This window comes from Ciconia boyciana, chromosome 23 (genome assembly GCF_034638445.1).
Source record: "Ciconia boyciana chromosome 23, ASM3463844v1, whole genome shotgun sequence".
Classification (NCBI taxonomy): domain Eukaryota; kingdom Metazoa; phylum Chordata; class Aves; order Ciconiiformes; family Ciconiidae; genus Ciconia; species Ciconia boyciana.
The window spans coordinates 5,462,829-5,490,384 of record NC_132956.1 but is presented as its reverse complement, the minus strand read 5'-3'; the positions used below and the strand labels follow the sequence as shown (position 1 = coordinate 5,490,384).

Sequence of the window (27,556 nt, the reverse complement as noted above, 5' to 3'; positions counted from 1 at the left end):
GCAACAGCTGGTTTAGCCCTGATTTTGGGGAAGAAACCAAGGGAAATGCCTGTGTTAAACTGAAACCTTTCCTGAGTGAGGGAGCCTGTTATGCAGAAAAAGATTAACACTTTTTTTTAAAAAAGAAACACCCAAGAGTTGTTGTTTTATAGCTGTATTTCAGAGCATGGTTAAATCCTCTTTGAAATAATCTCTGGTGTTAGGGAACAGGGCCATGCATTATTTAACTTTTGTTACTGTAACATAAACTGTACGGGAGGAAAGGAGGACAGACAGGACCGACTTCACAAGACCGAAGGGAGCTGGGTGGGAACCACCGGTCCCAGTGTGTACCAGTGCTGTCCCGCACGCCCTGGCTGGGAGGTGTGGATCAAACCCATCTGATGGAGGAAAACGCCTGTGCGATGGCAGGTTGGGGTTTTCCAGAGGACCAGGATGGGATGTGACCCCAGCTGCTGCTGCAGCAGCACATGGGAACCTGCTCAAGGACCCCAAAACCTCTTCGCAGGGAGTGCAGCAACACCTCTGTGCAAAAGACTGCTTCGTGGGGGAATCAAACAGGGGAAATCTGCCTGGCTGCCATGACAGCACAGACTGGTGCAAAAAAACTCTTGTCTGGGGAGCTGAGGATAAATCCTGCCCTGCTGCCACCGGTGAGCTCTGCTGCACAAGGGCCAGCCATGCTCCCATGTGCCTGAGGAGCCCTTGACCCCGACGCCTCGCAAACCTTTGGCCAGCTCAAGGTTTATTCCTTTACTCCAGACAGCAACGGACCGTGTGCTCCTCCTGCAAGGAGAACCCTTCGGTGTGTAGCTATTAGCAGGACACTGCCACGCAGCAGCCCAGTGCCGCAACACACGGCTCCATGTCCATCAGCGAAGCGGCGATGCTCGGGTTTGGCCGGAGCCCGGCGGGCCTCGTGGTCCCGTCGGCTGGGAGACACTCGCATGATGCAGTCGTGCCGGTACGGAGACATGCTGCACCCAAACACGGGCCAGTCCAACCCAGGACCCATCTCCCCTGAGCAATGCGTACAGGCTGCCTGCCTAGGTTACACCCAGCAGCTCTGTTGGGCGTTACCCTAAATACAGCCCGTCCTGCGGCGAAAAGCCCTCCCAAAGCAGTTACCAACCGCAGCGCACACCCCTCCCCAAGTGCTCTCTCCATGTCCAAGTCCCAACGCTGCCCTGGAGCTGAGCCGTACCTGTCTCTTTGGGACTGCACTGCTCTTTGTAGTGGGGTTCTGTTTCCCTTTTCTGTTTTGCTACTATAATTTCCCTTTCACGCCTGTGGGAGCTGGTGTGCTCCCTAGTGTTCAGGTACCCTCAAACCCTTAAATATGGGTCACAGGGCTGATCTAGCCCAGGATGAGCTACCTGCCACACAAACGTTTGCCCTCTCCAGAAGAGACAAGACAGGAGGCTGGTCAGCTGGCGTAGCCCTCCCAGCAAGGCAACCTTGGATCTCTTGCCACTTCTCAGCTCAGGCAGAATGAAGCAGTCTTTTGTTCCTGCATCTTGGGGCTGGCTCGTTTAGTACCTGGGCATTTTCTGGTTTCCCAGACTTCCCCAGTGACTCCAGTTACAGCCTGGACCAAAGAGACAAGACAACTCACTTCTGCTCTCTCTGCTACACGTCCTGGTCGAGACAGCCACGAGGATGGGGCTTTGGTCCAGCTGGAGCCTGAAGCCAGACCTCCAGAAGCCAACTTGTTGCTGGCCTTGCTGGAGGGGAGGTGTCTTGTTCTGGCACCACGGACTTTGGATCGAAAAGAAAAAGTATACATATATCGAAACAAGCTTAGGGTTTCTTGAGGAGTCCATGTTCATCACCTCTCCCTGCCGAGGAGTCAGTCAATGGGGAAGCAGGCGGCTGGCATGGGTGCTCTGCGGAAGAGCAGGCTGGAGCCGCGGAACAGCTGCCCCTGAGGAGGAGGGAGAGCACAGGGTCAGGGCAGCCCTGCTGAGACCCAGCTGGGGAATTGCAGCTGGTTTAGCAGGGACCGACTCGTGCCCACTGCAGGGCTGCAAGGCCTGAGCACCCCGGGTTGCTATGGAGGAGAAAGTGGGGTTTCAGCCCTGTGGGTGCTGGAGTCGGGCATTTCCCCCAGGGATGACTGATGGAGAGGGGCAGAGCCACCTCGCTTTGCTGTGTGCAATGCAGTGGCGCAAAGTTTGCAGGCTGCAAGCTTGGAGCATGTAATGGGTAGACCAGTACTGCCGTGCCTGGTACCAGTGCCAGGAGGGATGGAAACAGGTTACAGAGCACGTCAAGGATGCAGCACAGGCACTTTTTGGGCAGCACTGGAGAACTCAGGAAGGAGCAGAGGGAGCCCAAGGCCCCACGTGTGCCCTGCTCCCTCACCTGAGCACTGAGATACCTCCAGCAATGGATCCAGGATGTAAACACAGGAGCATAGGGAGGGAGGCCGGCACGCAACCTGCATGGCAACAAGAAATAGCTGAGATGGTATGTACAGATGTCACATTATCCAGACAGGTAACATAAGAGCAGCAATAAGTGTAAGTGAGGACACAGAAACAGTGTCCGCACCGGGCTGAAGGCCAAATGACCAGCTCGTTATTTACAATGCAACAGATCATGTAATTTAATTACCCGGGAGTCTACAAATAAGGAGTGTACCTGGATACGTTAAGAGTCCAGGACTATGTGCTGTATCTACACCTTCAAGAGCCACCAGATATGAAGAAAACACTATACCAGCGGCTTGGATCCAGTCCCCTTCCCCTAAGCACGAATGCGGAAGACTTCTTGCAGCAGTGGGTTTGGGAAAGCAAGTCTGGTCCTGCTCCTGTCTGCACCCATTGCCCCATTAAGAGCTTTGCTTTCGCTCCCCAGAGCCAGCACGGTCCCTTTGATCCCTTCTGCCTCCGGTCTAGTTCGTATCAGACCACACCACCACGACTCTCCCTATTTCGCTCCACTTGAGCTTTTATGCTGCTCTTGTCTGTGCCCTCTGATCTAAAATTATAAGCAACCTGGGACAGGAAATGAGCCAACTCTGCGAGGTGCCATATAGTTTACGGTTCTGTATGAAAGCTTTACGATCGTTAGCAGAGGATTCAGACAACAAGGCGCTGGAAGAAAGGAAGGGAAAGCCTTAGATCTCAGTGTGACGGACATACCCACAGTTGTTCACTGCCATGAGATCTCCCACGAGAAGGAATGGGTACGTCAGCATGCTCACAGCGATCTGAAAGCACAGAAAACCGGTAGCCTCTCTAACGTTCATCATGTCAAAAAAGCTAGTTCCAGCTTTTGCATGTTAGCAGAGTTATCCTCATCTTTGGATATAAAGTACAGACCAGCCTCTTCCCCCAGACCGTGAGCTCTCACCTCACAGATGTCAGGAAGAGGAGAAATGACATGGCGGTTGCTTACGTACCCCCATCACGAATTTTGTGTAGCTCCGGATCACCGATGCCTGGCTGAACTGGAAAGAGAAACCAAAGGGATTATGGAGGAGGCTGGATGACACCACGCTCCCACTGTCACTACACAACATCCCTCAGCCTGAGACGATGGGCGTGGGGCAGGGGAAGAAGGCAGAAAGCAACGGCAACCACACCGCATCCCAGCTGAGAATCAGGGAAAACATCTGCTATCAAACCTGATCCCCTGAGCTGCAGCTGAAACACAGCCCTGAGCAGACATGGCATCTTTAGCACTTTTACAGTGTTTTATCCAAAGCCCGCTGTCCGTTTGTATTAAATTAGCCATTAACCTCCCATTAACTCCTTCCAACTGCAGGTGCTTGGTACGGGCCCCCCAAACCCTCCATCTGGCACTTCCACTCACGTTATCGTCCACCGCGTAGGTGTTGATGAAGTGAGCCAAGAGGTTGCAGCACCAGAGGAAGATGACATCCCCCAGGATGTGAGGGACTAAACCGCTGCAACGGCAAAGAGGGGCGTGAGGTGCAGAAGGGTCCCAGTGCCACCTTCCGAGGTGCCCAGCCCTCCCTCACTCCCTCCACCAGTGCAGAGGAACCCCACTCCCACAAAGTGCATCTTTACTTTGGGAGGAACTGAAGGGAAAAGGGGAGATTTCAAGGAAGAGCTCTGCCAGCCTTCAAACACGGTCCTACGCGTGCTCTGGACGGGGGATGCTCTGGAGTGGGAAGTTTGGGATCTGTGGCTTGGCCATGACTCAGCCAAGTGCCCTTGTTCTACCCCAAATCCTTTCTTGGCCCGACTCCTGCTCGGAAACCCAGGCAAGACACAGATGAAGCAGGTTTCTGTTAAGCTCATTTGCAGATGCTGTTCCAGATGCAGAATGAGAAGTTCATCTCTTTGTGGAACCTCCCTCCTTTTAGAAATTAAAATGAGGGGGGATGCTCCTGCAAAACCTGCTCTACTGCGAAGTGGGATTAACTGGGGGCAGCACTCCCGTCCCTGATTGTCCCCGTCCCTGCTGCCACCTGAGAGCACGGGGACTCGGGGTGATGTGCTGCTTTGGCTTATGGCTCTCATCGACACGCGGGCCGGAGCTCCCAGCAGCACGGGCACCCCCGGCTTCTGCAACTAATGGCACTAAACCATTAACAAAGCGTTTCAGAAGGTTTCTCCAGTTTGTCAGAGCCCCTACAGCATCTGTTGCACCAGCGCAGGCATCGAGCGCAGGGCCTCCTGCTTTGGGTGTGCAGTTGTTCCACTGCAAAAGGATCCAGGTGTGTTTTAAACCTGCCTGTTTCACCAGCAGATGTGTTCAGACAGTTCTTCTGAAAATGAGCCTGTTGAGAGCCACACGAGTGTTTGCTGGGCTGGAAAGAGCCACCTCCAAGCACACTAGTCCGAGTCATTGATTTCTTCCCAAACACCACGCTGCCCTTCGGAGAAGGGGCCCAGTTTTGTTTCCTGCTGTGGTCGCTGCAGCAGCAGAACGGCAATGAGGACTGCATGCTCTGATCCAGCCCGCTTCACTCGCTTGGTGTTCGGATTTGTACTTTTTGGAGACAACCTGTGTATTGTCAAGGTGTACTGTCAAAGGTGTACAAAGGTGTATACTTTTTGGTGTATTGTCAAGGCCCCGGCAGCTCTGGAGATGCAGCCAAGGTCTCAGGGGCTAGGCACAGCAGAAGTCCTCAACAGAAGATCCGCTGGCTTAAAAGATGCGATACATGAGAGCAACGGACAGGACAAAGAAATCAAAGCTCTCTGGTCCCAAAAAGATGGTCTGCTTTGCATTCAGCATTCAGCCTTTGTAAAAAATCCTTTCTCAAAGTCAAGTCTGAAGCAGACTCCTGAGCTGCTGCAGATACAACAGGGGCTTAATAAAGTCCAGAAACAGAGGGCTGGTCCAGGACCGGGCCATGGCAGCCACGTAAGTAAAACCTCACCCATCTGTCAGTGATGATCCCATCCCTCTCTCTCCTCCGTCATCAAAGTAATGACGGATGCTGGGCCTGAGTTTATGGCATGACTGGAGACCAGGGGTCTAACAGAGCTGCAGACAGGGACTAAAAAAAAACCAAATTCATTTGTGCTACAACTCTCACGCCTGGCGAGATGTCCAAGGAGATCTGGACTAGGAATATTTTTAGAAGACGACAAGTCATTAAAAGCTGAAACAGCAGCAGGCAGCTGAGGAAGCCTGCGTGATGTACAGTGATGCGACCCAGCAGGAGAAACCCCGGTGCTGGGGAGCTGGGACAAGCCACCTTCGAGCTGACCGTGCGCAGCAGTTTCAGAGCCCCAGGAACATCTTTCTGGCCTGCTGGCAGGCAGGAGACTGCTGCAGATACGAGGGGAAGCGAGATAAGTCCATCCCCTGAAAAGTCTTTATCTCTAGCCAGGCACACATCCAGAGCGAGCGTGTGCTGCTGTTATTGCTGCGTAGAGGTTATAAGGCCATGAGAAACAAGTGCACCGCAATGATTTTAAGGGAGTGGATGTGTTTGGATTGCGTTAGGAGGGCTGAGAGCAGAAAAGCAGCAGTTTGGTCCTACAGATGCAGTTTGTGTTCCCCTCAGCAGTGTGATTTCCTAGCGGGGTTGTAGAGCACGTATAAGTTCAGAGCCCTCCTGAGACATTTTGGGTTGTGTTAAAGCCTTTCCTGTGAACTATTAAGTTTAATTAGGCTACCAACAGTGTTTATTTTATGTGGAGGAAGGGAATGCGGCGGCTCCTTTCACATTATTTCCTCGGGAGGTGGAGGAGAGGGAGGGCTGCTGGGCAGCATGCTCCAGCTGTGCCCCACACACAGGGAACATCCCAGAGGAACCTGTATTTAATGGAGGAGATTTGGGGCTGCACAGCTCAGCAGAGAAGCTGTGGGCTGCAAAAGGAAGATGCAGTGACACTCAACTGATGGGGTCTCTGCAGACCCCTGGCCCTTTCCCCTTGGGGAAGGACACGGTGAGAGCCCTTGCGATTGCTTGCCTCTTCCTGATGCATTCATGTTTCATCTGGAGGCCCAACTTTGTGATTGCAGAGAGAAAGGCATCAGCCCTGGAAACCCCTCCTGAAATTTTGGAATTGCCTTTACTATTATTGACATAATAAAGTGAGTTATCTCCCCCTCGGGAGCGGAGGCAGCAGGTGGTTCTGCTTTTATATAGATGTGGAAAAAAAGGCAAGAAGTGTTAAGGGTTCAAGCAAAAAGTTGTCCACTAGACTTCCACTTTAGCGACGCCATCAACTTGCTATGCTCCGTAAGCGGCTGGAAGCACCTTTCAGCTCCTTTTGGTCCAGGCAGCATCACGCTCCCGCCGTAGAGGCAAACCTGCTGCCAGCACAAACCACCTGCTCATTACAAGCGCCCGCAGTGCTCTTCAGAGGAATGTGCTTCTTATCCAGGCCCTGGCTTTGATTTCAACAAGGGGTCTCATTGTTGCACTTGACCTTGGTGCCTGTTGCACAAACAAATGCTTTAAATGCCCCTTCACTGAAACACAAAGAAGCACCAAGGGAAAAAGAAAGGTAAGAAAAAATACAGGGTTTTCCCTCGGCTCTGAAGGTTTGATTGAAAATAAGATCTGGGGCAAACTTAATGGTCAAACTGGGGCACTGTCAAAGGCACAGATTTAATCTGTGCTCATGGGAGTGATGCGAGAGTCCCGTGATCAGACAAGGTTTCAGCTGGGGGGAGCTCAGCGCGACTCCTTTAACTGAGGTTGGCAGAGCAGCCGGAAGAGCCATCGGCGCCTTCGGACTATGGGAGAAAGTATTTAAACAACTCACGTACACAAAGAATCCCAGGATCCCTTCTTCCTTAAATATCCTGCCGATGGCGCTGAAGACACCGCTGCCAAGAAAGGAAAAGAGCTATAAGTGTGCAGGGGTTGCTCTGTCTCTGTCCCGCGCAGCTTCACGTGCATTCTGCAGCCACCAGCCATAGCAGTGCCCTGCCAGCCATCATGCCAGCAATGCACGCAGCTCTGTTCTCCTGCTTCTCCTCAACCCATGAAGGAGGGTTGTGTCCGCACTCTGGCAGTCGGCAATGACGCCTGGGACAACGCTCAACTTGCTGACAACTGTTTAAATGCTGAAGCTAGAAGAGCTCTGCTTGGCTTTGTGCGAGTGGCACAACCACGGCACATAGTATGCTTTGATTAGGCTGATTCTCAACCCAAGAACCCTGTCCTGCCTCTGGGAGCTCAGGCTGGCAGTCGTGGGGTAGCTGCAATCATGTCTAACACGCTTTCAAGTGGCTGCAAGTGCAATTTTGCCCTGCAGAGAGGTAGGTATTACTGAAAAAGGCTTGGAAAAATCTTGCAGGCTAGCAGGGTTGCAGCAACGCTTTGTATTACCTAACTCTGCCTCCCTACTGACTTCCCTTTCTATTAACACCTCAAGCAAAAAGGCAGGAGACTCACTGTGTGATCAGCAAGGTGTGTTACAGCCACCAAAATCCCCATGGTCACAAGGCAGAACAGAGGCACGCCAGGGACAGCGGCCAGCCTTCCCACGTCCCTTCACCCCACAGTCACCCACCCTCTAACCATGGCTCAGATTCACTTTTCGGTCTCCCAGACCTCCTGGGTTGCCATATCCCCCGTTGCATGGGAGCATCTGGCACGGCTGACTCCAGGACTCGCGCTTCTGTGTGCCCAAACCCTTCGGAGCTGCAGCCGCTCACCTGTATTTGACTTCCCGGCCTACAAACTGGACCATGCAGCGCATAGAGATCACTACGAGGAAAGAAACACAGAGCTGACAAAGAAACAAATCCAGTTTGGGTTGCAATGGATGTAAAGGAAAATGCAACCTGACCCTTCTGCCCTTCCTTCCCTCAACTCGCATCACCTCCAGCTCCCCTCGGTGGTCCTCATCACCGCAAGACTCATTAGAAACCGGTGTCCTCCCCTAGTCTGTAAGTGATGGGAAGGATTTCTGGCCCTAACCCCAACGGGATCTCTAGGACAAGCTCTTGGATGAATGGGACAAGAGCACCTCACCGCTCGGCTGGGTTAGTCCCTGAAGGCCAACCCAAGTGTCAGCCTCCCTACGCAACCACTCAGACCTGCGTCTGTTCCACGGTTTCATACGAAGCCATTTCTGATAGAGAAGCGCATCGAGTAAGTGGGGTTTTGGGGCAATCCTCAGTCCGGAGAGGGCTGCCAGGCAGAGGGAGAGGACTCACCGTGCAACGGATGTGAGACAACCCGGGACACACACTGCATCATCATCTCATGAGATGTCTGGGGAGAAAAAACCCACACCTGTATGAAAAGCTGCGCTGCTCCACCTGCACAAATCAGGCCCTTTCCCTTAGTGGAGTGAAACCCATTTTGGGTCCCTCTTTTGAAATCTGTTGTTCATGGTAAACCTCTATTCCTACAAAATATTTCACAGGTGGACACAGAGTGGCTACTAAATACCACAGCCTTTTCACCCAGAGTTTAAGAGTCCTTTGCTCTCCAGGCACATCCCCAATGCGATCTCCCCAATCACTCATTAACACGCAATATCCACTTCTCACCTCTTTCACCACTTTCCTAAGGGAGGTCTTCACATCATCCTTGTTAGAAACATGCTCCATGTCTTCCAGTGGAAAGGCCTGAGCGGAGACAGAAGAAACATATGGTCAAAACTGATGCAGATGCTGACCCACAAACCCTCGATGTCTGAGGACAGAAGGAAACCACGAGCAGTTGCGCTCTAGATGGGAGGAGAAGAAAAACAGGCAAGAAGGAACATAGGAGAAGGAAGGATGGAAAGTAAAACAGGGGAAGAGAGGGGTCACGAAACTGCTTACAATAGATAAAAGACAACTGGTTGTTCAAATTAAATTAAAGTTGTTTAAAAAATAAGTTTTAGGGATATTGGCACTGCTCTCCTCCTGTCCTGGAGGACTATTCAAAGCCCTTAGGAGATGGAGAGGGATGGGCGCTTTATTCCTCCACGTGCAGTCGTGGCTGGGTGCAGGCACACGCAGGCTCCCTGGCTCCGCTGCAGTAGCACCAGCCGACCCAACAAGCTGATTTATGGAGAGAGAAGCCGACCTTTACCTTCTTCACGCTCCCCCTGGTGATGGTTGATAAAGTGCTTGAGATGAGGCGAGGAGTAAGACCACGGAAGAGGCCTCTTTTCCCATCCACTTCCACAATGTGTCTGGCTGGGTAAGAAAACACCAGGCTGCCGTCAGTCGGGAACCGGCCGACTCGTGGAGAGCATCCCAAACACCTCCGGCGTGCAGCCGAAACCGCGCTGGAGCTCAGCACAGCACGGCAGCCGCTCTGCGGTCCCACCGTAAGTGATTTATTGTAACAGTCCTAAATAAATTTCATATAGGATGCAAAGAATCCTAAAGTATTCCCTGTCACATCTGTCTAATCTGGAAGGGCAGCTCCAGTCTTTTGGGCTACTTCTCGTCTTTTGATTGTTTTGCTCACCTGAAAGGGCTACACGGCAGATTGGACTGAACCAGGGTAGGGAGGGATCACCTCATGTGTTGTGGGGTGTCACCTCCTCCCTCCGCCCCGGGGCGTCAGACTCAGGGTTAATATGGATCTCACAAACCCAGGTTCAGTTCCTGCTCCACCACCTTCTCCCCTGCAAACTTCCTCAGGTCTCCAGCCCAAAAAAAAGCCAATGGATGCAATTTCTCCCTGATATAACATGGTGGAATACAACCCACTACGTGCTTGTGGGTACCAACTGCTCCTGCCCCCATCCTCTGCTGTCCCAAGGGAAGCCAGGAAGGCTCTGCACATCTCCATCACCCAATGCTGTAAATCTATTTGGAAAATGCATCTTCCAAAGGGCAGCACTGGAGCATTTCCAGCCCTGGGTGTTCCAGGACAGGTCTGCAGTGCTTTCGTACTGCTCCTGCGCTGGGTCCCTCTGCCCCACGGGTACCGCTGTCCGATTTTGGGATCAGCCCGACTTGACTTTCAGGACTGTGCGCTCCCCTTCCCCACAGCAAACCTGCTGTGAAAGCAACCCCCAAGGTCACAGAGTATTCACCCGCCTCTCCTGTGCTGCTCCACCCGCAAGGAGAGAAAAACAGTATTTTTTTTTTCCTTCTAAACATCTTACCTTCCCTTTTCTTGGTATTTCTGTCCCTTTAGGGCTCCATCTACCACACAAATGAGGAGGGCAGGGGGCCAAGTTATTGCAGGGCTGTTTTGTAGCGAAGAAAGGCACTTTGCTATCTCTAACGCACACAAAACCCTCCACCAACAAACCTACACCCCCTAAACCCCCCCCACAGCCACCACTACGGTCCAAGCCCGGAGCAATGTGTCACGGGAAGGGGATGCAGCGCCGGGGCCACCATCTCCTTGTCGCCAACAACAGGTAGGTAAATCTGACGGCTTTGCAACTAGTTGTAGGGTTTTATGTCTCATCACAGCCTCGGGATGATCCCAAGGACGCTGCGAGGGATGCAGGAGTGCTGATGGAGGTCGGCGCGGTCTACCTGGCAGCTCCCAGCCCCATTTTTAGGCAGGACCTTGCGCTGGCAGGGAGGGACGTTCGCTCACCGTAGGTGAAGAAGCCGGGCAGGTACAGGACTTTCCTTCCCAGGATGTTTCTTCCAACGGTTGGAGGTAGTGGCTCATGCCTGACCTGCGAGAGAAACCCCGTGAGCAGGTCCCTGCCCCTGTCCCGGTGCTCCCGAAGCCCCTGGGCCACACGGCCTCGATCCCGGCATCCGCAAGCTGCCAAAGGGCCACGTCCCGTCCCCCCCCGTCACCCTCAGATACATGGGGTGCCATGACATGGGCAGTCCCCTTCCCATTATACGGGGTCCCTAGGGTACAGGGGGTCCTCGTCCTTCCCGTTTTATGGGGGTCCCTATTACAGAGGGGGGCTCAGGACACTGCAGGTCCTCGTCCCCCTGTTATATCGGGGTTTCCCATCCCTCATATATAGGAGTCCCCATTGCAGAGGGTATCCTCATCCTTCCCATTTTATAGGGGTCCCCCCTCTACAGGGTGTCCCCATCCCCTGTCATATGAGGGGGTCCCGATACCCCTGCTATAAAGGAGTTCCCACTGTATAGGGGTCCTCACCCCTCCGTTATATAGGGCCTCCTGTTCCCTGTTATATAGGGGGTGCCCATCGTGGAAGGTACCCTCATCCTCCTATTATACAGACTTCCCCATTTTACACAGGGTGACCTCATCCCGTTATATACGGGGGTTCCCGTTACATGGGGGCCCTCATTGCCTCCTTATATAGGGGTGTCCCCCCATTATATAGGTGTCCCCATTGTGTCCCCTGTTATGGGGGAGGCTGTATATATAGTGGTCCCCAGCACACAGAGGTCTCCACAGGGGCACTACACAGGGGTCCCCCTCCCTTCACTATATTGGGGTCCCGATCCCCCGTTATACATGGGCTCCCCGTCCCCGCCCGGTGCCCCCCTCCCCGCCCGCCCACACCCTCCCGGCGGCCCCGGACCTGGACGAGCAGCTTGACGTAGAGCAGCGGGTGGCTGGCGGCGGCGAGCCCCGCTCCCAGCACCACGAACAGCCCCTCCGCGCCCTCGGCCCGGGCCGCCCGCGGGGCCGCCCCCGGGGCCGCCCCCCGGGGCCGCCGCCGCCGCCCGCCCCGCGACACCGCCAGGGGGCGCCCGCGCCGCCGGGGGCACCGGCGCCGCCGCCGCCATGGCCCCCCGCCGCCGCCACCACTGCGCCTGCGCCGCCCCTCGATGCGTCGTTGCGTCACCGCGCTGGGCGGGGTGGGCGGAACCATTGAGTGAAGGGCGGGGGGGGCGCGCGGGCGGAACCATTGCGTGAGGGGCGGGAGGGGGGGTGGAGGCACGGTGTGAGGGAGGGGACGGGGCGGCCATGAGAGGGGGCAGCGGCGGCCGGGCGAGGGCCGTGACGGGGAAAGGGGGAGGCAGCGAGGCCGTGGGGCAGGGGGGGAAGATGTGGCGTGGTGGGGCCGTGCCCTGCGCCCTGCTCTCCCGAGGGCTCTCCTCAGAGGGTCGGCTCCAGCAGGACACGCGCGAGGGGGCTGTCTGTGGGGCCTGCAGTGGTAGCAAGCCTCCCACCCGCTCCCTCCCTCCTTCACAGCAGGTCCCTTCCAGCCCGTTCACGGCCCCTCCTAGCAGCCCATGAGAGTCTGTTCAGACTCTCGCACAGCCCGTGAGGGACGTGCCGGGCTCCGAGGCTGGTGGGACGCAGCCTGCGCCATTGCTGGGGGCTCCCAGCAGGCAGGCGGGTGCAGGTCAGGCCTCCTGCCCAGCTTGTGCCCCTGCGCCGTCCCTGCTACTGCTGTGGGCTTGGTTACGCCGCCAGTTTGGGGCGCATGGCAAGGTCCCCCCAGGCTGAACAAATTCCCATTGTTTTCTCAGCGTTTCTCCTAATTGCAACCTGCTGCGCTTCCTCTTTTCCTTTTGAGGCTAACCCAGAGACAAGCTCTCCTACCACAGTAAGGACAGCAGATGGTCTTTGCCTTGAGCAAATCCTCCTCCCCAAACAACATCGTGGGTCCCAGAAACGCCTTGAAGCAGAGAGGGGGAGAGAAGAAGGGAGCCGCAGCCATCAGCGCCTGCCCCTGCAGCTCCTTTACACCCAGGACCCGCTCCCAGCCGGTGCCATGGAGGGAGAGGCCGATAATCAACAGAGCGTGTTGAACCTGGTGGCTGTGTTTGAAGAGCACTGGTAAGGAGGGAGCATCCTGGGTGCTGTGGGTGCGTTAGGGCTCCATGGGGTGTGGGTTTTGGAAGGAAGAAACCTGCTGTGGAGGTGGTTTGGGGGCTGTGGAGAAGCTGACTAGGCAATTTGCTATTCTTTAGCACTCAGATCTGCCCTGGTGTCTTCCTCCTGCTTTGGGGTCATGGACAGAAGTCTGAAAACCTCAGTAGGATGTGAGTGACTTTGCTGGAGGTTTCTGTGCCTGGCTCAAGGTTAGGTTGTGGCATGCTTGTTCCCTCGATGCTCGGCACCTTTGCAATCAGCCTGGCTGGTGAATGCTTTTTGCCCTGCTGCTGGGGAAAAGGAGTTTGATTTGCCAATATGTAGGCAGGGGTCTTCACTGGGAATTAACTGCTTGAGCGTCTGGGAGGATCCGAGCCTCGGGCACCAGCCTCAGACTATCCAGTTGTTGGCAGCAATTTCGCTCCTAGGAAAGGGAAGAGAAAGCTTCGTGTTAAGGGGGAGAGCAAGTTCCTTTTGGGCTGCATGCAGCCCCATAAAACAGTGCCTTCACTTGGAGCGTGAGCTGGGACCTGCAGACAGCGTGTGCCAGGGTGGGAGCAAGGAGATCTGCCTTGCCCCTGGTGTAGAAGTAATTCTGAGGTTTGGGGTGAGTCATCATTGTGGTCCGTGCCTCAGTTTCCCCATCTGTTGAATCGGGATACCGAATCTTGCCTTTCCTTCTATCAGTGAGGTGCTCTCAGTGAGCCTTAATGAGGCTAGGTGGTTGAGCAGGTGAGTTTTTGCAGCACTTCCTAAAGATGGTCAGGCACAAGATTTCCTTCTGCTCCGGGAACTCTGCCTGCGTCTCTGCTGTGCGCTTTGCCCCGGGCTTTGTGCTCTGGATGGCTCCAGAGCAGCATGGTTGTCCCCATGGTCCCACAGTCGAAACTTGGCCCGTGATATTGTTGCATTGGAACTGTTTGCGGCGTTTGATCTGCCTCCATTTTGCTGCTGCAGTGTGTTTGTTCTTTATCGTGAAGCGTGAGTTTGATTTAGAGGAAATAAAAGTAACTGAATGACTTTTGGAGGAAGCTGGGGAACCTGGAAATGAGTTATGGAAACAGAAAACAGTTTAGCCCAAGTCAGCACAAATAGAAAGAGAGAAGTTCCCTGCTGGATCTCGGTTTAGGTTGGCACAGGTCTGGGAGGCACTGGGAGGGACAGATAAAGCCTCTCTGTCACGTGAAGGGTTACATGAGTCCCTGTGGACAGGAGGGGATGCATGCATGGCTGCGGATGCGCTCCCAAGCTCACAGACATGTGCTTATCAGCATGGGGATGGACCTGTCATCCTCTTCAGATGAGTGTCTGCCACTCAAGTCATCTCCTATCCTCAACTTTGTGGTTTTATGTCCAGTTTCATCCCAGTTTTCCCCTCCTCCTCATCCCACTCCTGTCTGCAGGCCACCGGTGGATGCCTTTCCAGTTTCTGCCCAGAGCAATTTACCAGAGGGACCAGCTCTCGGATGACAGACAACTCGCTTGCTGTCATCTTCACGACCTGTGCCCTGTGTGGCTTCTCCCCCATGCCTGCTTTGGACCTGTTTTCCTTGTCTTTGCCAGAAAAGGGAAGAGAGAAAACCACAAAAAACCTACCCTTCTGCAAAACCACCTACACAAGCCCTCCTCTTGGCTGACACCTCTTGGCTATTTGGCTTTTAAAGCCTCGTGCCCAAGGCTGCTGGCTCCCCTCTTTGGCTCCGTGGTGGCAGCAGGCAGAAAGCCAGAGCTGTGCCAGCCCCGCAAAGGGCAGGGCTATGTTTCGGGAAGTAAATGGCTGTGGGTGGGATAAATGGCAGAGTCGTGCTTTTCTAGAGCAGGACGGGGACTGACCACATCAGCAGGAGGCACTGGGAGAAGAGAGGCTGGATCCTGGCCCCCGTGGAGGCTGTATGGGCTTTCAGACCCTGGTTTGTATCAGCAGGGTTGTAGCAGAGCAAAGCAGCATCAGTGCTGGGGTGCTGCTGTGTCTTATCGCCTTCGCTCAAGGATGGTGGCTTTAACCTGGGCCTGGGAGCTGGGTGGGCCGTGCTGTGCTGGGGGAACGGATGAGCTGATCACACTGATTCCTTCATGGCAGGGCTGGCAAATTTGCCTGGAGGGACAGGCAGGCTCCGCGCGGCCAGACTACTCCTGCAACCGGCCAGACTACTCCTGCAGCCAGCCAGCCCCAGCAGCTTCCAGCGTCCCCTGCCAGCCAGAGCCTCTCCCAGACGGCTGCCAGGCACCAAGTGGAGCAAGAGAATGAGGAGGAGGAGCAGCAGCAGGGTCAGCGAGGGCTCAGCTTCAAATGCCTCCGTTCCTTCCGACACAAGATCAGTGAGGACAACTGGAGGAGGCAGCAGGACCCAGGCCTCGAGCCTGGCAGCAAGGTAAGCTCTGGAGGCAGCTCAGGCAAGGCTGGCAGGTGCCCACGCTCAGGCAGGGAGTCGCATGGGCTGGATCTGAGCTGAGGTCTCTGCTGGACCTGAGCAAGTCCCTGCCCTGCAAGGGCTGGTGCGTGGGGTGACAGAGAAGTGGCACCTTTCCTGGTGCTTTGGGCATAAATTCCCCATAGTCAGATAGATCCAAGCAGACCTTGTCTCTTCCAGCTCTGATATAACTGCACTGTGGGGGTCAGATGCACAGGTGGGCCCAGCCAGGTCCGTGCCAGAGCGTCCCCAGGGCTGTGCTGCCCTTTGCCGACTGCAGGCACGTTTCTGGAGGACTACATTCAATTCCTAGGTGCAACTGTAGACCATGGGGTTAACCCACCCCACCCTGCCACACTCCTCAGGATCGCTAGCGCTGTATTGCTCTGGGAAAAACAGGCACAGAGAAAGGCGTGACCCAGGAGGACATGAGCCAGGCTTCCCGACAGCCCCGAAACAGCTTTGTTTTCACCCTTGTTTTCACTGCATGCTTTGTAGAGGGCCTTCCCTTGCCCTCATATGGAGCGAGGTCCAGTTTGATGCTGGGCTGTGGTCTGTGAACACTGGGGAACAGAGCTGAATCCCCTCAGGCTGGTGGGGGTCGCGTCTCTGCCCACGAGATTGAGCCCTTCTCTCCATGCAGGAACCAGAGGAAAAGAAAATAGCTCTGGAGCTGCTGGAGACAGAGCAGGCTTACGTCAACCGTCTCTACCTTCTCGACCAGGTGAGCTGGGGAGCAGAGGGGCCCTCGCAAGTTTGGGAAGCCATAGCCCTGCTGCTGTCTACCCCTGCCAGCACAGCTCGGCCACTCCATGCTGACAAACCAGGCAGGACCACGGCGCAGCTCCACACTCACCAAGTTTCCTGTGCTCCTTGGCCTGGACTTGGACCCTGTGGCAGTGCCCAGGCTCAGTTCAGGGTATGCACAGGCCAAGGACTGTTTACTGGAGATTTTGGAGAGAATGAAGCTGTACAGATGAGAGCCACGCGGGGCTGCTGGTCTTCACAGCCAGAGAATGAGTCTGGCCTTTGCCTTTCCTACACCCCAGACCTCCAGGGAGCACCTTTGTCCCAGCAAAGCCTTCCATCCCCCCTGCTTCTCTCTTAGGGCCTGGGATTTCCCTTCTGCACAGAGTCAGGCCTTTTCACTGGGTGACATGCCAGTCTCAGGGAGGGAATGGGGTCCTCAAGCCTCTTCCTGACCCTTTTTATTCACCCTTTCTTTCTTCCAGATATTCTATACAGAGCTGATGAAAGAAGCCAAAAATGGGAAGACAGTCCCAGAGGAGGTGGTGAAAATGATCTTCTCCAACATCTCCTCCATCTACCAGTTCCACGCCAAGTTCTTCCTGCCAGAGCTGCAGAAGCGCATGGAGGATTGGTGAGCTGCAGGAGGGGAGGGCAGGATGCCTGGGTTGCTTTGCCGGAGTCGGGGAGTGGTGATGAATTTGGTCTCCCAACACAACCAGGGAGTTCAGCCTGTTTTGCTCCAGGTGTCTTTGTGCTGGAAAGCACTTCCTTAAAACACTCCAGCCCACCTCAGGGTATTTCTGAAAAGGGTGGTGACATCTCAGGTGGTTTAGAGGTGTGCCCAGGCATGAACGGCCGAGGATGGCTGCAAGCTGGGGACGTTCCAGTTCTGGAGAGTGGGAAGTTGTATGGGGATGTAGCAGGTCACAGTGGTAAAAATGTCTGTCCTCCACCATGCACAAGCCACCCCTTCGCTTTATTCCTCACTGTCTGTCTGCCCCACTGGACTGAGGAAGCTGCCGGTCTGCGGTTCCGTCCCACAGGAGCTGCAACCCGCGGATCGGGGATGTGATCCAGAAGCTTGCGCCGTTCCTCAAGATGTATGGCGAATACGTAAAGAACTTCGACAAGGCCGTGGAGCTCATCACTGTCTGGTCGGAGAAATCCCCGCCCTTCCAAGAGCTCATTGCTGACATCCAGGTAATGGGCCACAGCAGGGTGGGGGACTGCAGCAATGCTCCCCAAAATCTCCCCACAAGGGAGAAGCAGTGGAGGGTGGGCGCTGCCTTGGTCACTGTTTCTCTCTCTGTGTGTGGTGTCTCTCCCCAGAAGAGGAAGGTCTGCGCTAACCTAACACTGCAGCACCACATGCTGGAACCCGTGCAGAGGATCCCACGCTACGAACTCCTCCTGAAGGATTATGTCCAAAAACTACCCCCCAAGTCCCCAGACCGGGAGGATGCAGAGAGTAAGGGCTCCGTCTGGCTCTCCCCGCTGTGGGGAGTGGCAGGGTGGGTTTGTAGGGGAAATAACAACCCCTGATGTTGTACACAGGCATCAGAATACCTGGATTCTCTCACCAGCTGCCCTGTGCCCTTGGATAAACCTCTCAGTCTGACCCTTTTCTAGCAGGGAGAGGGATTAATCTGCCCTTTCAGGGTCTATAGAGGTCAGCGGGGAAGGTGGGTGGTGTTTCAGGATAAGGATGGTCCCTCCAGAGCATCCCCCAGAGACCTGCAGTGACCGGGGGAGCTGCCAGACCCCTATGGATCACAGCAGCTCCTGGTCCTGCTGGGATGGAGTGATAAACGAGCCGCCTGTCTGTCCCCCCGGGACCCGACCGCACCACACCGCACAGTCCAGCGGGACCCAGACACTTGCACAGTGTTCAGGGCCATTCAGGTTGTGTCCAGGGGAGGGCAGCAGCCACCACACGCGTGGCTCCCCCATGAAGGGAAAGACTCGGGGGTTTTCTCCCACAGATGCCTAGCAAGTGTTTAACCCTCCTCCCTTTCTCTTCTCATTGCAGAGGCCCTGGAGATGATTTTCATGGTGGCCAAACACTCCAACGCAGCTATCGCCGAGATGGTGAGTACCTGTCCCAGCTGCCAGTGCTTTGCGGCTCATAGAACGGTGATTTGCCAGATTTCCTCATGGCCTCATTGCTGTGCGACTCAGTGGAGCACAGCCCTGCCTTGAATGGGACAGGAGCACTGTGGGTTCAGCAGAGGAGGTTAGACCCTGCTCTTGATGCCTGTTCCTGTCACCCTGAGCCTGGGGAAGTCATGCCTGCAATATCAGCCGTGATGTGACCGGCTGTTTTGAGGCTGGGAGGTACTCTCGAAGATCAGTCTGGGGTGAGAGAGCTGTGCCACCTCTCCGGGTACTCAGCAGCTGGCGTGGGAGGTGGGAATGGATGGGACGCAGGGGTGACAAGGTTGTGGCTGTTCAGCTCCCTGCAGAAACAGGTCCCTCTGCCTCCCCCAGGAACGGCTGCAGAACCTCTGGGCGGTCTATCAGCGGCTGGGCCTCGAGGACGACATTGTGGATCCCTCCAACGAGCTGATCAAGGAGGGGCCGATCCAAAAAATCTCCACCCGCAACAACAGCACATCGGAGAAGTACCTGTTCCTGGTGGGAGCTGGGATGCCCAGGGGAAGGGGCAGGGAGCAGATAGGATAGGAATGGGGAGAGGGGCAGCGCAGCCTGGACGGGGTGCTGCTGGCTCATCTCTACACAGAGGGGATGAATTCAGAGCTGGGGGGTTTGAGCCCCTCAGTGCAGGGCACCCTGTATAGGACATGGTTGGGAACCTGCTCATCCCCTGGGCACGGCAGCCCTTGGGGAATGTCACACTCCAAGAGTCCTTTGCAGGGTGGGAGAGGGCAGGGGCAGAAGCAGTCACTTTTTAGGCTGGATTCTTCCCAAGGACCAGCTCAGCCCCAGGGGGGTGAAGGACCCTAGATCTCAGGGAAGCCCCCAGCTCCGAGCCAGGCAGGTGCTGGGCTCCAACCAACCCTCTCCTCTTCCCCCTGCCCAGTTCAACAACATGCTGCTGTACTGCGTGCCCAAGGTCATCCAGGTGGGTGCTGAGTTCCAGGTCCACCTCCGCATCAACGTGGACAGCATGAAGGTCAGACAGGCACCTTGTCTTTGTGCTCCCCCCAGACCCTGGCTCCCCTAAAATGCACCCCGCTCTGGAGTGTAATGTGGCTGCTGCCCCACACTTCCTTGGAAAGGAGGGAGGACCTGGAGCCAGGGGTGGCTTTGTGGGTGAGGAGGAACGGTTGATATGCTTTGATCCTGTGAGATTGCAGTGCAACCTCGTGCACGTAGGATTTGAGGGGCTGAAGGGCTTGTGCCCAAGGGAAATCCCTGTCCCCCACATCACAGAGCAGGTCCATGTGTGCTGGATGTCAGCTGCTCCACAACCTTTCTTTGGTCTCTCTTAGGTGCGGGAGCTGAACGACACGCAGTTCCCTCACACCTTCCTGGTCTCAGGAAAGCAGCGGACGCTGGAGCTGCAAGCTAGGTAAGGGGAAGGACGGCAGTCCTGCAGACCCTTGCGAGGAGGCGGGACGCCAGCTCATTCGTCTCCTGTTTTGTACCAGGTCTGAGGAGGAGATGAATGCCTGGATCAAGGTACCACTGAGTGCTGGGAGAGGTGGCACATCTCACTGACCCCAGCTTGGATGCCTGGGCCCCAAACCAGGCTGATCCCCCACTGCCTGTGTTAGGGGCAGCCCCCCCAGCTGCCCCTCCAGCCCTGCCTTCCCCTCTAGGCCTTCCAAGATGCCATTGACAGGAAGGAGAAGAGGAGCGAGACCTTTAAGACAGCAGTGCATGGGCTGGAGACAGGCACCCCTGCGTTGAAGGTAACCCTCCTGCCCTCCCCGTGCTTTGCCTGCCTCCAGCACCCCCCTGCACAGAAGCTCAGGGAGAGCCCACTTTGCTGTGCCTCAGTTTCCCTAGCTAAACAGAGCTGGGGGGAAGGCTGCAGACAGGGGGAAGGGCTGGGGAGGAGAAAGGTGAGAGCAAAGGGGCTGGGACCACCCAGACCATGGCTAGCCAGCCCCCGCAATTCTGTCTCCTACCCCCAGACAGAGGAGCTGGGCCGCCGAGCCCCACAGTGGGTGCGGGACAACCTGGTGACCATGTGCATGCGCTGCAAGGAGCCCTTCAACGCCATCATGCGCCGGAGACACCACTGTCGAGCTTGTGGATATGTGAGACACCCTGTCCCCCCTCTCTTCCCTCCCTCCTGGCCTGTTCAGGTGGCCGCTGGGGCAGGAGCGCACCTCTCCTACACCTTGTACCCCTTTCCCTGGGTTCAGGGCTGCTCCTGCCCCTCGGCTCTTCGTGGAGTTGTCCCTGGGATCCCCCAGCCCTGCCCCAGTCTCACTGGTGTCCCTGTCTGGTGTTTGTAGGTAGTGTGCGCTCGCTGCTCTGACTACAAGGCCGAGCTACAGTATGATGGGAACCGCCTGAACCGCGTGTGCCAGGAGTGTTACGTCTTCCTGACGGGCCACATGGTGCTCGAGGACCGGGAGGGGAAGCACAAAGGCATCCTGGAGGTGAGCTCTGCCCCTCTCCGCCCGTCCTCCCCGTGCCCTGCTCCTCTGTCCCTCTTGCTCTGAGCTCTGCCACCCACCCTGGTCGCCAGCCTCACTGTCACAGCCCGGCCACGCGCCTGCAGCAGGAGGGGTGGGAGTCACTCCCGCAGCAGTCAGAGGGTGCCTGCTAATTGCAAGGCTGGTGATGTGCTAAGCCCCCTCCCTCCCGCTCTGTGAGCCTTGGGACCAGGCATCCAGCGCGCTCTCTGCCACGGGATCTCAGCAGGACCCTCAGAGCCAGGACCGTCCCTCGCCTGCCCCTGGTTTGGGGAGGTTTTGTGGAGCAGGCAGGGAATTCCCCAGGAAATGACCTTCGCTCAGTGCCCTGTCTTCTTCCCGCACTGGGTATTTAGGGATCCGTTTGCTGGTTTTTTTGGCAGAAAGGAGCCGCAGAGGTATCGGGCAGGAGTTTGCTGTGCAGTTCCCTGCAGCTGCTGGACAAGAACGGCAAGGGGGGCACGCGGGGCTGGTTCGTGATCCCCCAGGATGATCCCCTCGTGCTGTACATCTACGCGGCCCCCCAGGTAAGGCCGGGCTCAGCTCCATCGGCAAGGGACAGCCCAGTGTGCCCGTCCCCTGCCTCCCACCGCTGTCTCCGCTCTTGGCAGGACGTCCGAGCACACACCTCCATCCCGCTGCTGGGCTACCAGGTGAGGGACCTGCCCCAGGGCAGCTCCCGCCACCTCTTCCAGCTGGCGCAGTCCCGGCAGGTCTACACCTTCGTGGCCGACACCGAGGAGCTGAAGCGGCGCTGGATGAGGGCCATGGCGCGCTCCGCCGCGGGGATCACACACCCAGAGGAGGGTGAGGATGCGGACTCCTGTGAGGAAGCAGAATGAGGCCGTGCCCACCTCCTGGGCTGCCTGGGTGGGTCAGACCTCCCCCTGCCCGTCCTGCTCACAGCCAGCCTCAGGCAGCTCATCGACCTCTCCGCGCTTTGGATTTTCGTCACGAAAAGGGCAAGGCAGCGGCACGTTTGCTACCACACGGACAAGCCGGATCTCCCTTCCCTTCTCTTCTTGCTCTCTGCACTGGACAGAGACGATGGAGGTACCCGAGCCGTGAGGTGGAGGGAGAGCCAGGGGGTTTTGGGGAGCCTGCGCCCCTGCAGCCAGCCTGGCCCCGGCCCCCTGTGCCGTGCCGCCGGCTGCCGCCCGAGGGCAGCAGCGCCTCGGCCTTCCTCCCAGCCTGGCCCCGGCGGTGGATGGTGCAGGGGGCATGCCTGGTTTTGTGAAGGCATCTGTGGAATTGAGACTGCTGTGATAAATCCTACCTGCAACCCCCGTGTGCAGTCCAGGGAGCCTTTTTGGGGGGTGTATTTTCCAGAGCGCCCCGTGGGATTGTCGCTGGGGCCCCGCGTCGCGTTATTTAGAACCATCCCCGGTCGGACACCCTGCAGAGACGCGGCTCAGGGACCCTAGTGCTGCATTTAGGATATCCCTCTCCCAGCCTCTCACCACTCCTGGCCTCACACTGCTGCAATCCCATGGAGTGGGGGTACCCCTTTACCACAGACACCCCCAGCCTGTGTCGCTGAGCCAGCCTGCACTCCTGCCCATCCCAGACTTTCCCTGCACCCCATCCTGCCCACAAGCACCTTCCACCCTTGTACCTCTCTCCGGTCACTCCTTTTCTGGGGACAAAATGCTCTGGGACAAGGCTGGGTCCGCACAGGTGGTGCTGCCGTGCTGGTGCGGGCCAGCGATGCTGAGGAGACGCAGGGGAATTTCCCTCTCCATCGTCAGCATAACGAACAGCCCTGGTCGTTTCACCCAGCGCTGCAGGCTGCAGCCCCATGTTTCTCTCTCTGCATCCTCTTTAGCTCCCCAAAAATGTTGCCCAGGCAGAAGTTGCCACTTCTGAGCCATGGGATGCAGGAGCCCCACGCAGGGAGCTGGGGAGCCCACTGTCTGCAGCAGGCAGGGAAGGCTGGCCCTAGCAGGCAGGGATTTCTGCCTGCACCTGGATCACGTAGCAGCTCCAGCCCAGCAGCCGGAAGCACGGCAGCCTTGGCCAGGGCCCAGGGGTGTCATGGGCTAAACAGATGCATGGAGAGCGGGAAGAGAAGCGAGTTGGAGCCAGATACTGCAACTGGGGGCAACGCTTGGGGAAAGGATGGGGAGCAAAGATGAACCACAGCCATCACCACTCTGGGGGGCTTCGGGGAGCTAGGAAAAAGCTGTGAGCATCGTCCTCCTTCCTCAATCTACTCAGCTCATCCCACGAAAGGGCAAACCGTGGTGGCTTTATCTCCTCTAACTCAAGAGATGCCGTCAAGGAAGGGGGAGAGGAGCTAGATGTCAGGGGGGAGAGCTCTGCCAAAGCAATTGCCCCTCGGGGTGCCACCCAGCACGGAGCTGAGCCCAGAAGCAAACAGCAGGGGGCATTCCAGAGACACCCCAAAACTGCCCTCACCTCCTAACCCCCACCTCATGTGAAGGGAAAACCCCAGCACCCCTGGAAGAGCGCAGGTTGCCGCTGGTGGGAAAGAGCCGGCAAGGGAAAGCCCGCGGGGCTGGAAGGTTCTGCGTGGTGGCCTTCCGCCTCGGCGTCACCCCTGTGTCAGCGAGGAACAAAACAAGCCCGGAGCGGGGAGCTGCCATCAGCCCGCGGCTCATGAATGGGCCTAAGAATAGATTTCCTGTTTACCAAATGAGAAATCGCTTCTGGGGCAGAGGGCACCTGGGTGCTATTTTTACCAGCTCCTGCCCACCCTCCTCCCAGCCCCCAGCCACCCTCGGGGACCACGGTCCCGCTGCAGCACCCGCCTGTGCCGGGGGAGAGGGGCTGCCAGGGAGGAGAGGCTGCAAGGGATGGAGGGGCTGATGACAGGGCACCGGGGCAGGTTACTGCCACGGCCTCGGCATCGCGCCGTCCCCGAAGATGGCTGGCTGGGAAACGGCATCACTCAGCTGCCCCGAGCATCCCCGAAAAAGCCTGGTGGGAAACCTAACTCATGGGGTTTCATGATTCCCCCACTCTGCTTTCCCAGGAAAAAAAAAAAAAAAAAAAAAAAGGAGATTTTCGCACCCAAGACGTGCAGCAAACGCACTGATGAATTTTTGTCTCCCCATGCTTTTTTGGTCCCCTGGCTGCGTCGCAGCGATGGTCAAGCAGAGGAGTTTGGCTTCTTGCCTCCCCGTGCAGAAAGCGAAACCCTATGGAGAAGTCGCGCTGTTTCCTATTCTGCAGAATGAGGAAGGCTCGGAGGCCATTTACTGGAATCCCCCCCCGTCGCAGCCCTCCCCGCGGCCTCTTCTTGTAAGCACTGACCAAAATACATTGTGAAACCCACGCGCTGCGGCTACGCTGGGGGCCGGGCCACCCCTCATTGAGAAAACCCAGCCCGCGGCAAAGGGGAACGGGCACCGGTGCAGCCGCCGCTTTGCAGAGGCTTCGTTGTCCCGTGCTCATCCCAGACCCCGGGTACTGCCCCCCAAAATCTGCCCCGTGCTGCGGGGAAGGGGATGCAGAGCAGTTCAAGGGCACGGAGCGAGCGGAGAGGTGGCCGGCGGGGACGCGGAGAAGAAGTCGCCCCTGCGCCCCGCTGCGGGGCTCAGCAGTCCCCCCTGCTCCCCGGGAAGGGGCGCAGCAGGTCGCGGGGCCGGTGCCCCCACGTGTCCCGCAGGTGTGGGGTGGGATGGGGACCGTATGGGCCCTATAAAACCCCACGCCCCTGGCCTGCAGGGCTGCTCTCTGCTTGCCCTGGCAGCTGCTGCGTGTGCTGGGGGCTCTTGGTCTATAGGGGCAGGCTCTGCGGGGGGTTTCGCTACAGGGCAGGCATTCCCCCTCTATGGGGACTGCTCTATACGGTGTATTCTCTTGCTTGCTAATTGCAGGTCCCTATAGGGGCTGCACTCTGCTCTGTGAGACGGGGTTTCCTGCTCTATAGGGGCTGGTCTCCAGGGGGCCGCATCGCTGGGGCAATAGCTCTTGCTCTACGATGCCTGGGTTGGGTTGTACAGGAGTTGGGCTCCATAGGGGCCAGCCCTCTGCAGCAGGGGCTCTCGCTCTATAGGTGTTGGGCTCTATAGGTGTCAAGCTCCACAGGTGCATTCCCCTGCGCCATCCCTTATAGGGCCTGTGACCCACAGGGGCTCTGCTCAACCGTGCTGAGCGTGCAGCCCCGGGGGGGCCGTTCTGGCAGCATCGCCCTCGCCGCAGCGCCGCGGTGCTGGGGCTGCGCAGGCCGGAGCTGCGGCAGCATGGCCTCTCCCCGCCGCGCAGCCTCCGCAGCCCACGGGGGTTTCCACCGCTCCCACCGAGCGCTTTAAATAATAAATATGCCGAGGCCGAAGGCAGCCGCGGTGGAGCCCTGCCCCGGTGCATCCCTCCCTGCCGTGCCCGGGGCTGCGGGGGCGTGTGGGACCCCCATCTCCCCTGAGGCTGGGGGCACCCCCCTGGGTGGGGGGATTTAAGGATGGGAGATGATGCTAAATGATGCAAAATGTCTGTGATGCCCCCCCCCAAAAAAAAAAAAAAATACAGCCAGGATTGTGCAACCTTAGGGCTGGGGTACCCCCATCCCGCTCTGCACCCCCCCAAACCCCCCCAGGGAGCAATGCAAAGCAGGAGGGGGACCCCAGGATCCAGCCAGCTGCATCCCCCCTTTTCGTTGCGCTGGCAGGACCTCACTGCCGGGGTGTCCCCAGGCTCGGGGAAGCTTTGGGGGGGGGGGGGGGGTGCAGCTTCCACCTCCTTTTCGGGGGCCCCCGCAGGCTGCTGGCAAAGGGCGTTTTGTGCAATTGAGACCCCGGTCGTGCATCTCGGCGTCTGGCGAGGCGGGAGGTGTTTCCCGGTGGCGCAGGAATTTGCTGTTTGCGCCTGTGTTGCAGGAGGCTGGGGGAAGGAAAGGGGGGGGAGCTGACGGTTGTTATTATTTAATTTTATTTTCTTGCCTCCATCCAGGAATCTCTGCAATGTGCCGGCTGCTCCCTGGGAGGCTGGGACGGCCGTGAGTCACTGCTGCCGCTGGAACGTGACTCAGTCCCGCTGCTCTCCCCGGCAGGACATGACCAGACTGCCAAAGCCAAGGAGAAGCCCCAGCACCCCGCCTGCCCATGCCGGCGGGCGAGGACGTGTGAAACCCCCCCAGGAGAGCTCAGCCCCCCGCTTCCCACAGGGATATTGGCCCATCGCTGCAGGGCAGAGCTCAGGCTGGGGGGCAGAATGGGGTCTTTTATTTATTTGTATTTTATTTTTTTTTCTCTTTTTTTTTTTTCCCCAGCCAGGAAAACCTTCCCCACCCACTCTGGCTCACCCACCCGTGGGTCGCCGTGGGGCTGTGGGTACCTCCCCGGGGTTTTGCTGCCCCATCTTCCAGGCCAGGCCCTATGGAGGAGCAGGGAAAGCCCTGGATTGCCCCACTCCTGGCACGGCTCCTGCCCCAGTTCCCGTGCCTCAGTTTCCCCATCCGGTGGGGAGCAGAGATTTCCCCATCGGGGAGCGGGACGGGGGTTACTTCAGGTTGTGCTTTGAGATCGGTGATTAGCAGCTGCGGGGGGTTATTATTAATATTAATAGCCAGGCTCAGTCAAGGCTCTGGTGGCGGGGGGGGACGTGAAGCAGCCCTGAGTCACGGACCAGGAGCAGGGGGTGACCCAGCCCTACGCTGAGCACCAACGTGCTCCCTGCACCCCAGGTCCATGACAGCCAGCGGCTGAGGCCGTCCCGTTCGTCTCACCCGGGGCTGGATGATGCTGGGCACGAGCCCTCCTCATCCTCACACCGCTGCTGCATGGGGAAATGGGGTGGGAGAGCAGCAGAGGCAGCCACGGGGCAGAGCTGAGCACTGGGACGCTCATCACACCTCAGGCCACGCAGTACCTCTGCGGCCCCAGCTGCCTCTGTCAGCCGTGATTGAAAGCCAAGCTGGGATGGCAGGCCTTCTCTGTGATCTTGTTAATTAAGAAATACATTTAATTAGCAGCACCCCAGCTGTGACTCAGCTAATCATCATGATCGAAACATGAGCCGGACTCCAGCGCTGGGGCACGGCAGCGCCAAACCCCTCTGGCAGCCACAAGCCCCCAGCTCCGCTGTGGGACCCCATCGCCCGCCGGGCGCAGCCCGATGCCCTCCTGGGGTTTTGGGGTGAGTTTTCCCCTGGGCTGGAGGCAGGTTGGGGCTGAGACCATCCCCGTGCAGCACCTCGCACAGACAGGGTGTCATCCCCACCCGGGGCAATTACCCATTGCCACGCTGCGAATAATCATATTAATAACCCATTTACCGTGCTATAAATAGCCTCCGTAATAACACCCTGGGCTTTCCAGGAATAGATCGTCAAAAATGTGGGGAAAGCTATTCCCACCCTGGCCTGGGTTGCAGATGGGGAAACTGAGGCACGGCTGGGTTTTGGGCAAGGCTCTTGCCTGCTGCACCGAGCCGTCTGCCAGGCAGCTGTGGAATTTGCTCCCGAATAAACTGTCATGTAAATGAGCCCTTATGTATATTTATAGGCGCCGTCCTGCCAGCTGGAATCTAATAGGGGAGAAAATAAACTGGGAAACTGCCTGGAACAGGAGGGCGGCACTTCACACCTCGGCCCCGGGCCCCGCCGGCGCTGCCGGGGATGGGCGTCTGCCCCTGGTCCCTGGGGTGTCTGTCCCCGGTCTTGGGTGCCCAGCCCTGCACCCTGGGGTGCACAGCCCTGGTCCTGGATGCGC

General features: G+C 57.3%; 2 protein-coding genes across 8 annotated transcripts; one reads left to right on the top strand and one right to left on the bottom strand.

Annotated features, from left to right (window-relative positions):
- Nucleotides 1–138: 138 nt before the first annotated feature.
- On the bottom strand, nucleotides 139–10,975 carry MTCH1 (mitochondrial carrier 1). The gene is made up of 11 exons (XM_072886313.1): nucleotides 10,949–10,975; nucleotides 9,473–9,579; nucleotides 8,944–9,021; nucleotides 8,605–8,662; nucleotides 8,101–8,152; nucleotides 7,207–7,266; nucleotides 3,820–3,913; nucleotides 3,407–3,454; nucleotides 3,147–3,214; nucleotides 2,365–2,440; nucleotides 139–1,924 (listed from the first exon to the last, which is right to left on the bottom strand). The coding sequence occupies exons 3-11, from the start codon at nucleotides 9,001–9,003 to the stop codon at nucleotides 1,850–1,852; spliced, it is 591 nt and encodes a 196-aa protein (XP_072742414.1). The 5' UTR covers nucleotides 9,004–9,021; nucleotides 9,473–9,579; nucleotides 10,949–10,975; the 3' UTR covers nucleotides 139–1,849.
- On the top strand, nucleotides 1,923–27,309 carry FGD2 (FYVE, RhoGEF and PH domain containing 2). Of its 7 annotated transcripts, XM_072886310.1 has the most exons (22): nucleotides 1,923–9,713; nucleotides 10,535–10,763; nucleotides 12,816–13,078; nucleotides 13,213–13,284; nucleotides 15,195–15,486; nucleotides 16,169–16,249; nucleotides 16,758–16,906; nucleotides 17,292–17,475; nucleotides 17,605–17,743; nucleotides 18,305–18,363; nucleotides 18,763–18,909; nucleotides 19,316–19,408; nucleotides 19,728–19,807; nucleotides 19,887–19,917; nucleotides 20,058–20,150; nucleotides 20,376–20,501; nucleotides 20,703–20,849; nucleotides 21,269–21,412; nucleotides 21,497–21,692; nucleotides 21,847–21,938; nucleotides 23,992–24,149; nucleotides 25,797–27,309. In XM_072886310.1, exons 3-22 carry the CDS (start codon nucleotides 13,014–13,016, stop codon nucleotides 26,377–26,379), a joined length of 2,931 nt encoding a protein of 976 aa, XP_072742411.1. In that variant the 5' UTR covers nucleotides 1,923–9,713; nucleotides 10,535–10,763; nucleotides 12,816–13,013; the 3' UTR covers nucleotides 26,380–27,309. The 7 variants fall into 7 exon arrangements, with proteins under 7 accessions (XP_072742411.1, XP_072742408.1, XP_072742409.1 ...); XM_072886307.1 differs by lacking the exons at nucleotides 1,923–9,713; nucleotides 10,535–10,763 and having other exon boundaries at nucleotides 12,351–13,078; nucleotides 17,319–17,475; XM_072886308.1 differs by lacking the exons at nucleotides 1,923–9,713; nucleotides 10,535–10,763 and having other exon boundaries at nucleotides 12,351–13,078; nucleotides 19,316–19,357.
- Nucleotides 27,310–27,556: the final 247 nt, after the last annotated feature.

Coding starts and splice junctions, on each gene's coding strand:
- FGD2 (XM_072886306.1), top strand. CDS start 12,723: ATGGCAAGGTCCCCCCAGGCTGAACAAATTCCCATTGTTTTCTCAGCG. Junction 19,808..19,886: donor ACGCTGGAGCTGCAAGCTAG/GTAAGGGGAAGG, acceptor GTTTTGTACCAG/GTCTGAGGAGGAGATGAATG. Junction 21,413..21,496: donor ACATCTACGCGGCCCCCCAG/GTAAGGCCGGGC, acceptor CGCTCTTGGCAG/GACGTCCGAGCACACACCTC.
- MTCH1 (XM_072886313.1), bottom strand. CDS start 9,003: ATGGAGCATGTTTCTAACAAGGATGATGTGAAGACCTCCCTTAGGAAA. Junction 7,267..8,100: donor GGCCGGGAAGTCAAATACAG/GTGAGCGGCTGC, acceptor CTTTCTTGGCAG/CGGTGTCTTCAGCGCCATCG. Junction 1,925..2,364: donor GGAGGTATCTCAGTGCTCAG/GTGAGGGAGCAG, acceptor CCTCCTCCTCAG/GGGCAGCTGTTCCGCGGCTC.